Source organism: Hypanus sabinus, chromosome 16 (assembly GCF_030144855.1).
Source record: "Hypanus sabinus isolate sHypSab1 chromosome 16, sHypSab1.hap1, whole genome shotgun sequence".
In the NCBI taxonomy this organism is placed as follows: Eukaryota; Metazoa; Chordata; class Chondrichthyes; order Myliobatiformes; family Dasyatidae; genus Hypanus; species Hypanus sabinus.
The window spans coordinates 90549957-90560444 of NC_082721.1; the positions used below are offsets into that span (position 1 = coordinate 90549957).

A 10488-nucleotide genomic window follows, 5' to 3' on the forward strand; every position below is an offset into this window, starting at 1 on the left:
AATTTCCAGGGAATTGCTTTTATTTTTTTCTCTCTCTCTCTCTAGTTTACAAAGTGAAATTCCTTGATAAGAAACGGAGAGACAATTATGTTTTCTACAATATACAAATTCAGACTCTTATCAAACAGGGTGAGTAATTTTTATACTTTTGCATGATGAACAGCACACAGGGAAGACACATCAAATCAAATCAAATTTAACAATCACACATGGACACAGCCAAATGAGATCGTATTCCTCTGGGACCAAGATGCAAAACATACACAAAATAGCAAGGGAAAAGAAACAAACATTGTCATCCGAAAAAACTCATAGCCCAGGATGAGTCCAGGATCCAGGACTGAGTCCAGGATTTGTGTGACCATGTCACACAAATTACAAACAAAAGAAAATCTGCAGCTGCTGGAAATCCGAGCAACACACACAAAATGCTGAAGAATCTCAGTAGGCCAGGCAGCATCTATGGAAAACCTCCCCAACAGCTCTAACAAACCTACCCATGAGAATATTGGTCCCTCTTGGATTCAGGTGCAACCCGTCCCTTTTGTACAGGTTATCTATCCTCCAGTAGGGATCCCAATTATCCAAGAACCTGAAGGCCTGCCCCTTGCACCACACATTAATTTGCCAAATCATCCTGTTTCTACCCTCACTGAATACTCTGTTGCTCCAATCTTATTTTATAGTTAGCAAAACATATTGAGCATCAAGATTAAATCAGTCACAATTTAGAACATTGCCAAAAAAATTTGACATCTTGAAACAATGGTGAATAGGATCATCTAACACCGCTAATTTTCATTTCAGGAAGTGATCCAGTAGCTGAAGAAGATACGCGTAAACTAATCATACACTTCAGCTGTGATAATACATTTCACGTGGAATTGAACAAAGATTATCTAATAATGGGACAGAGCTCAGATCTGTGGCAGGAGGAGGACAGGTAAGGTGCAAATTCTGAATCACAGTTGATCCTTATTCATTCTTGAACTTTTCACATAAATAAAATTTGGGTACATGAGAAACTACTGTTAAAGATGAAACTGTAATCTCATAACAAATTCAGATGGATTAATATGGGATTAAGTCACAGGATGATAATTTACACAATTGACACACAAAATGAAAGGAAAATGCATATATGCAGGATGTTTTACCTACTCAGAACATCTTCACAAATTCCAAACAAAGGAAGCAAGTCAGTGCTAAATGTTGTTGAGCTCTAATTGGTAATGAACTGATTACTTGTGTATCGATCCCTGGGGAGTCCCCAGGCTCCTTCCAATAACAAAGGAAATAAAACTAGGGTTTTCAATCCCTCACATCAGCTCAATCACTAAAAATAAAATTTTATCTCTGCATTACTTACCTGTATTAACCTCACATTCCAGGAGTTACTTAATATCTAAAAGCATCTCAACAGTGCCATGAATTTATGCAGCCATAGAGCTCTTGCTTATGGATTCTATAGAGAGACTTTTAACATTAGATGAAGATATTTAGACTATAATACCATAAGTTATAGGGACAGAATTAGACTATTTGGCCCATCAAGTCTGCTCTGCCATTTCATCATGGCTGATCCAATTTTCCCCTCAGCCCCAATCTCCTACCATCTCCCATATCCCATCATGCTCTGACCAATCAAGAATCTATCAACCTCTGCCTTAAATATACATAAAGATTTGGTCTCTACAGCTGCTTGTGGCAAGGAATTCCACAGATTCACCACTATCTGGTTAAAGAAATTTCTCCTCATCTCCATTCTTAAAGGATGCCCCACTATTCTGAGACTGTGTCCTCTGGTCTTAGACTCTCCCAACATAGGAAACATCCTCTCCATATCCACTCTATTAAGGCCTTTGATTATTTGATTGATTTCAATGAGGTCACCCCTCATTCTTCTGAATTCTAGTGAATACAGGCCCAGAGCTATCAAACACTCTTCACATGACAGACCATTCATTCCTGGAATCATTTTCATGAACCTCCATTGAACCATCCCCATTTTCAGCACATCCTTTCGAAGATAAAGGGCCCAAAACTGCTCACTATACTCCAAGTGAGACCTCACCAGTACTATATAAAGTCTCAAAATTATATCCTTGCTTTTATATTCTAGTCCTCTTGAAATAAATGCTAACATTGCATTTGCCTTCCTTACCATTGACTCACTCTGCAAATTAACCTTTAGTGAATCCTGCACATGGACTCTCAAGTCCCTTTGTGCCTCATTTTTTTGTATTTTTTCTCCATTTAGTAAATAGTCAACCCTTCCACTTCTTCTACCAAAGTGCATTACCATACACTTCATGACAGTGTATTACATCTGCCATATTTGCCCATTCTCCTAATCTGTCTAAGTCCTTCTGTAGCCTCTCTACTTCCTCAAAACTACCTGCCCTTCCACCTATCTTCATATCTTCTGCAAATTTTGCTTCAAATCCATCAATTCCATCATTCAAATCATTGGCATATTATGTAAAAAGGATCTGTTCCTACACAGACCCCTGTGGAACCAACCAGAACAACCTCTGTTTATTCCCAGTCTTTGCCTCCTGCCAATCACCCACTGCTTTATCCACGCTAGAATCTTTCTTGTAGTACCGTGGACTTATTGCTTGTTTAGCAGCCTCATCTGCGGCACCTTGTCAAAGGTCTTCTGAAATCAAAGTACGCCACTTCAACTGATTCTCCTTTGTCTATCCTACTTGTTGATTCTTCAAGAAATTCCAACAGATTTGTCAGGCAAAATTTTCCCTTGAGGAAACCATGTTTTATCCTGTCAGTTTTATCATGTGCCTACAAGTACCGAGACCTCATCCTTGATAATTGACACCAACATCTTCTCAACCACTAAAGTCAGACTAACTGGCATGTAGTTTCTTTTCTTCTGCCTCTCTCCCTTCTTAAACAGTGGAGTAACATTTGCATTTTCCAGTCTTCTGGAAACATTCTTTATATCTTGGTCCTGAATGGCAAATCCCTATTTTAAATCTATGACTTCATCTCTCTGTTAATGTAATCTCTCAAACAATTTACTCTTCTGTTTTTTTTAAGCTTCCACTCAATTGTATAGTTCTGCTCCCTTTTGGAGAAAATCCCAGACTCCACCATACCACTTTGTTGACTCTCTTCTGTAGTGGGTTTAACTTCAGAGCTCACCATACAGGGGTGCATCCACGCTCTTAATTTTAATAATTTTGAAAAAGCAATGGACATTTTATCAATGTTGAATCCATTTAGAAAATGCTCGTTATCAGTTCTCATGCTTGTTCTTCCTCTTGACTATGTTTCAAAATTTCAGAGTTAACTACCTAGTTGGTGAAAGTACTTGGATGGAAAAGTGGCCAAATGATGCAGAATGCCAAGAACGAAAGTACAGACAACTCTGTCAAGATCTAGAATTTTTTTCTGAAAATCTCCGGTTTCACGGGTGTCCATATTAATTACATTACATATTGAAATAAGTGGATAAAAACATGTGTACAACAATTCCCAATGTAAGCTTCATTATCAAATTTGTAAAATTCAAAGCTGATCTTTTTCACTGCAAAAATTTGAAGGAATGAACAAGAGCAGTATGGTATTGAATGCAATTTAGCTTGAGTGTATCTTTTTGATGGTTAATTCCAACTTCTGTCATAATAAAATACTAATGACTGATTGGCCTTTCTGTAAAGATGATGTATACATTTAACATGGTGTTTAAATGTCTAATAATTACAGTGTTGCTATGATTGTATTGTGCAGAATTATGTTTGCAGACTTTTACAGCAAGAGGTAATTTGTTAAGAATATGATATTAAAGGACTTATCTGACCAAACACAACTTCTGGTGTTCTCAAATAGTTCTGCATGAATTTAAACCTATTTCCTTTTTTAATTTTGTTCATTGCATTCCTTAATTGACTTTGGTGTTGCGCAGACTATTTCAAAAGGCAGATAAGAGTCAACTATATTACTGTGTATTTTGACATATGAGGTCAGTGCAACTAGATGGCAAAATGAACTATTAAAACGCTCTGCAGGAGATCTGTCATAGGATGGAGATTCTAAGGGGATGAACACAAATCACAGTGCTGTTGTACAGGAGAGGCAAGTTAAGCAAAGCTGAGCTGTCAATGCAGAAACAATAAGATCTGACAATGTGTATTTATGTTTGGTTTTAGGATGTAGCTGAATGGTAAATTAACTTCGCAGAAGGATTTTAATGAACCAAATAGATCCTATTGACAATCTAGTGAATAAATCATTACCTTACTCACATCAGTTTTTATTCCACACACACTTAGTTACTCGAATTTAAATTACCCATTTATTTCTGTTCTGTGAACTAATTTTAATTAATAATTCCAACTTCGGCTTTGCATTCATAAAAATATATATATCCATAATGCGGGGTATTGAATGCCTAGTGGTCATTAATGGGTGAAATATCTTCTAGCTTTGGATAGTAAGCAGACAAGACAAACATTCAAAATCACCAAGAACAGCTTAAATCAGAATCCACGGTATTTATCAAAGACATATCTGGGCAATGTACAATATTACGCAGGAGTCTATTGAACCAGTAGCATAACTAGCAGTGGTTGTGGTCATAAAAGTAGAGTTCATGTGCAGAACAAGTTGGATATAATTGCTTTAAAACTAGCAGATAGAAACAAAAAGAGAGAAAAAATAGTACGTTAATAAAAACACCCATGAGGAGTGAAGGTGTTCAGATCTTTAACATTAATTTTAAGTTGCAAAGGCTGGAATATATCAGTAATGCATTCAAGTTTACATTGAGCATCATTAGAGTGAGTTAGGAGGGCAGAGGAGAATGGGAAAACAATGAATAGACAGAAAACTCATTATCCCTGCAGTTTAACATGAATTCTGCAAACACTTTGGTTTCTCCAATGTAGAGAAGACTGCATCCAAAAAAAATAACTGACTGATATACCAAATTGATGTAGTACAAATGAACATCAGTTGGGCCTGGAATGTTAGGGTTTCCAGTGTTGGGTAAGGAAGAGAAACAAACTCAGATGATAAAAGAACAAGAAACAGAAGATTTGAAGGAAAGGTGTGTGATGGTGGAATCCTAATGACATTATCCATTGAGTAAGATGATTAATTGAGTGGAAAGCAAGAACAAGGTTGTGGAAAGAAGAATCTCCTAAAAAGATCAGTTTTGGTGCAGGTGACAAAGGTCCTATGGAAATGATCTAGTGAGCCCATGATGAAATTACTAAAAATTGACATTTGGTTTCTATTAAGTAATTGTCAACTTGACAAACACCACAACACCTTTGGCAGCAAGTTTAATAGTAACATTGGAGCCTTATATCCTTCATGTCAAAACCAGACTAGATCTTGGCCAACAATCCTGCTGCATTAGGGTATGAACTACTTCGCTATATGAGGAGTCACGAATGGTGCAGAACATTGTTCAGTCATCTGTGTACATCCCCACTTCTGATCTTATGATGGAAGGAAGGTCATTGATAAAGCCGCTGAAGGTAGTTGGTCCTAGGACACTTCCCTGAGGAACACTGCAGTGATGTCCTGAGGATGGGATGATTGATCTCCAACCACCACAACTATCTTCCTTTGTGTCAGGTATGATTCCAACCAGTGGAGGGTTTTTCCCCCTAATTCCCATTGACTCCATTTTAGCTAGGGCACCTTGATGCCATACTCAGTCAAATGCTGTCTTGATGTCAAGGGATATGACTCTCAGTTCACCTCTGATATTTAGCTCTTTAGTCCATGTTTGGACCAAGAAGCTGAGTGGCCTTGATGGAACCCAAACTGAGCATCCATAAGCAGGTTTTTGCTGAGTAGGTGCTGCATGATAGCACTGCTGATGACCCCTTCCATTACTTTCCTGATGATTGAGAGTAGGCTGACAGAGTGGTATTTGGCTGGGTTGGAACTTGTCCTGTTTCTTGTTTACAGAACATAGCTGGGCAATTTTCTACATTGCTGGGTAGATGCCAATACTATAGCTGTAATGTAACAGCTTGGCTAGTGGTGCAGCAAGGTCTGGAGCACAAGTCTTCAGAACTATTGCCAGAATTTTGTCTGGCCCATAGCCTTTGCAGTATCAAGTGCTTTCAGCCATTTCTTGATATCACATGGAGTGAATCAGATTGGCTGCAAACTGACATCTGGGAGGCTGGGGACTTCTGGAAGAGATTATGCCTCCCATAATCTTGTAAACCTCTATCAGATCTCCCCTCAGCCTCTGCCACTCCAGAGAAAACAATCCAAGTTTATCCAGCCCCTCGTGATAGCACAGCCCTCTAAACCACGCAACATCTGGGTAAACCTCTTCAGCACCCTTCCAAAGCCTCAACATCCTTCCTTTAGTGGGGCAACCAGAACTGTATGCAATACTCCAGATGCGGCTGACCAGAGATTTACAAAGTTACAAAATAACCTCTTGACTTCTGAACTCAATTCCTTGACTTAAAAAAGAAAACATTTCATAACGCTTCTTAATCACCTTATCGACCTGTGTAGCCATGAGCCTGGATCCCAAGATCTCTCTACTCAGCAACACCATTAAGATTCTTGTCCTTAACAGTGTATTGTCTCCTTGCATTTGTCATACCAAGGTGCAACACCTTACATTTATATGGGTTAAACCCCATCTGCCATTTCTCTGCCCATATCTGCAAATGGTCTATATTACATTGTTTTCTTTGCCAGTCTTTTAAACCATACACATCTCCACCAATCTTGGTACCACCCAAAAACATACTAACCCACTCAGCTACATTTTCATTCAGGTCATTTATATACATCACAAACAGCAGAGGTCTCAACACAGATCCCACGGAACACCACTAGTTACAGACCTTCAGCTCAAATAAGTCTTTTCAACCATTACCCTTTGTCTTCTATGCACAAGCCAGTTCTGAGTCCAAACAGCCAATTTGCTGCTGACCCCATGCACCGTAATCTTCTGATTTAGCCTCGCATGAAGGACTTTGTCAAATGGCATATAAAATCCATGTGGACAACATCTTCTACTCTACCCTTATCAACCTCACTTGCCACTTGAACTTGCATCCTTTGATTTTTACTGCAATCTCCATTCTTGCTCTCTCTATATTTTTCTTGTCCAAATCTCACCTCCTTCCCCAGATTTTGTCACAAGAATGCTCAGGGCATTGCTACCTCAACATTAGGCATTCTCCCTTCTCAAATATCATCACCACCTACTTTAAATCAGATCTGAATTTTGTCTTTAAACATCTAACTCTTGATCCCTCTCCTTAGAAGCCTCTTTCCTCACATAACTTCTTCAAAGTAATATTGCCTCCCAATTACATACACATGAAGGATTTGCTTGAATCTCATCAAGCCAATTTGATAGCATCAGCCTTTGACATAGTTGATAAAGTTTTCCTCCAATTGTTATATTTGCCACATTCTGGCGTAATTGAAATTAAAAAATGGATAGTCACCAACATTGTCATCTCTTTTATCAAGCACTATTATCTCTAGTGTTTACCACATTAAAATTAACCCCCATTCCCTCATTTACATACTTCCTGTCAGCATTAGTTTGAGACCATAAGATATAGAAGCAGAATTAGGACATTTGGCCCATCAAGTCATTTGGCCACATTTTATCATGGCTGATCTATTTTCCCTCTCAGCCCCAAGCTCCTGACATCTCCCCATATCCCTTAATTTCCTGATTAATCAAGGATCTATCAACCTCTACCTTAAATATATGTAATGACTTGGCCTTCTTAGCCACCTGTGGCAACGAATTCAACAGTTTCAACACTCTCTGGCTATAGAAATTCCTCCTCATCTCTGTTGTAAAGGACACCCCTGTCTTCTGTGGCTATATCCTTTGGTCTTAGACTCCCCCACCGTAGGAAACATCCTCTCCCCATCTACTCTATCAAGGCCTTTCAACAATCTATAGATTTCAATTATGTCACCCTCTATTCTGAATTCAGTGAGAATAGACCCAGAGCCATCACTCTTCATATGACATGCTTTTTAATCCGAATCATTTTTGTGAACCTCTTTTGCACCCGCTCCAAGGTCAGCACATCTTTTCATAGACAATGGGGCCAAAAATGCTCATAATACTCCAAGTGAAGCCTCACTAGTAATTTGTAGAGCTTCAACATTACATGCTTGCTTATATTCTAGTCCTCTTGAAATTAAGACTAGCATCACATTTGCCTTCCTCACCACAGACTCAACCTCAAAGTTCAAAGTCAAAGTAAAATTTATGAACAGAACATTACATGTTATCACATACAACACTGAGATTCTTTTTCTGCAGGCATACTTGACAAATCTATAGAACAGTAACTGGAGACATCAGGAACTATAAACTGTAAACAAATGGTGCAAATGCAGATATAAATAAATAGCAATAAATAATGAGCATGAAATACCAATTAAAACGGAGTCCTTAAATTTGACCTTCAATGAGTGTAACTATCCCCTTTTGTTCAAGAACCTGATGATTGAGGGGTATTAACTAGTGGTGCAAGTCTAGAGGCAACTGTATCTTCTGCCTGATGGTTGCAGCAAAGAAAGAGCATAACCTGGGTGTTGAAGATCATTGATGATGGATTGTGCTTTTCTACGGCAATGTTTCATGTAGACGTGCTCAATGGTGGAGAGGGTTTTACCCATGATGTGCTCAGCCAAATCCACTATCTTTTGTAGGATTTTTCACTCAAAGCCATTGGTGTCCCCATACCAGGCAGTAATGCAGCCAGTCAGCACACTTCCCACCACACATCTATAGAAGTTTGCCAAGGTTTCTGACAACATGCTGAATCTCCGCAGACTCCTAAGGAGGCAAAGGCATTGTCATGCTTTTGTTGCAATTATATTTGTGTGACAGTTAGGGCAGGTCATCTTGAGATAGTGACACTCAGTAACTTAAAGTTACTGACCCTCCCCACCTCTGATCCTCCACTGATTACTGGCTCATGGACCTCTGGTTTCCCTCTTCTGAAGCCTACAATCAGTTCCTTGGTCTTATTAACACTGAGTGAGAGGTTATTGTTATTACAGCACTCAGCCAAGTTTTCAGTCTCCCTTCTACAGACTGATTCATCATTTCCTTTGATACAGCCCACAATAGTGGTGTCATCAGCAAACTTGTATATGGTGTTGGAACTGCACTTAGCCATGCAGTCATATGTGTAAAATGAGTAGATCAGGGGGCTAAGTACATATCCCTGCAGTGCTCCTATGCTGGTGGAGAATGTGGAGATCTTTTTGTCAATCCAAAATGAATGAGGTCTACAAGTGAGGAAATTGATGATCCAATTGCACAAGGGTGTATTAAGGTCTTGGAGTTTACTGATTCATCTTGAGGGGATGATATTGTTAAATGTCAAACTGTAATCAATAAAAAAAACATCATGATGTGCACATCTTTGCAGTCCAGATGTTCCAGAGCCATTGGAGGTGGCATCTGCAATAGATTGTTACTTCGGTAGGTGTCAGGGCGCTGGAGCAGGGATCCAATCGTAGACCCAGTACTGTGCACACAGTGATATTAATTGAGTAACAAATCCCAAAGTGTAAACAAAGTCGACGTCAAAGTTCAGGCAGAGATCAAAACATCCAGAGAAATACAAAAACCAGAATCAGGGAGCAAGCAGAGTCAATATTCAGACAGAGTACAGGCACGTATGCTGAACAGGCTCAGGAAAATTCACTGGCACTATCTGGCAACAAACAGGTGAAAACTCAGGACTGAAATACAATGAGCAATAAACAGAGAGGCAGATGCTAAATGGAGCACAATGAGACACACGTGGCAGCAATACAGGTAATAATGAGAAACAGATGAGAGATGGAGTACTCAGTGATACAGGGGCCAGAGTAGAGCAGGGGTCTGTGGCACATGGCAATACAAAACCACAGACTGACAGCTAGGTAGAAACATACAAAAAGACAGAGTTCAGCTGGAGGTACTGACAGGTAGGCAAATTGGAGCAGATCCAAGACACCATTCAGACAGGAGCTGATATGCTTCAACGCCAGCCTCTCAAATCACTTCATCACTGTGGATATAACTGCCATTGGGCAATAGTCATTTAGACAGGTTACCACACTCTTCTTGGGCACTGGAACAATTGAAGCCTGCTTGAAGTAGGTGGGTATCACACACTGTCAGAGCAAGAGGTTGAAGATATCCATGAATACATCAGCTAGATGATCAGCACAGGTCTTCAGTACTGGACCAGGTACTCTGTATGGACTGGATGCTTTTAGTAGATTCATTTTCTTGAAGGCAGTACGCACATCATCTTCAGATACTGAGGCCAAAGGATCATTGGGAGACATGGGAGTGCATGATAGTTCTTCCCTGTTCTGATGGTCAAAGTGAGCATAGAAGACATTGAGCTCACCTGGAAGCAAAGATCTGCTGTCTCCTATGTCACAAAATTCAAGTCAAGTCAAGTCACTTTGACCATAACTGCTAGTACAGTACATAGT

At 39.4% G+C, this 10488-nt stretch overlaps 1 protein-coding gene across 1 annotated transcript in view; it reads left to right on the forward strand.

The window, feature by feature from the left end:
- The window catches only part of LOC132406560 (complement C3-like), a 277413-nt gene extending 273596 nt beyond the window's left edge, over positions 1-3817 (forward strand). The window contains exons 39-41 of the mRNA XM_059992384.1: positions 46-129; positions 808-943; positions 3308-3817. Coding sequence (XP_059848367.1) covers positions 46-129; positions 808-943; positions 3308-3449 — 362 coding nt within the window. The 3' untranslated portion in view covers positions 3450-3817. The remainder of the gene's footprint in view (positions 1-45; positions 130-807; positions 944-3307) is intronic.
- Positions 3818-10488: the final 6671 nt, after the last annotated feature.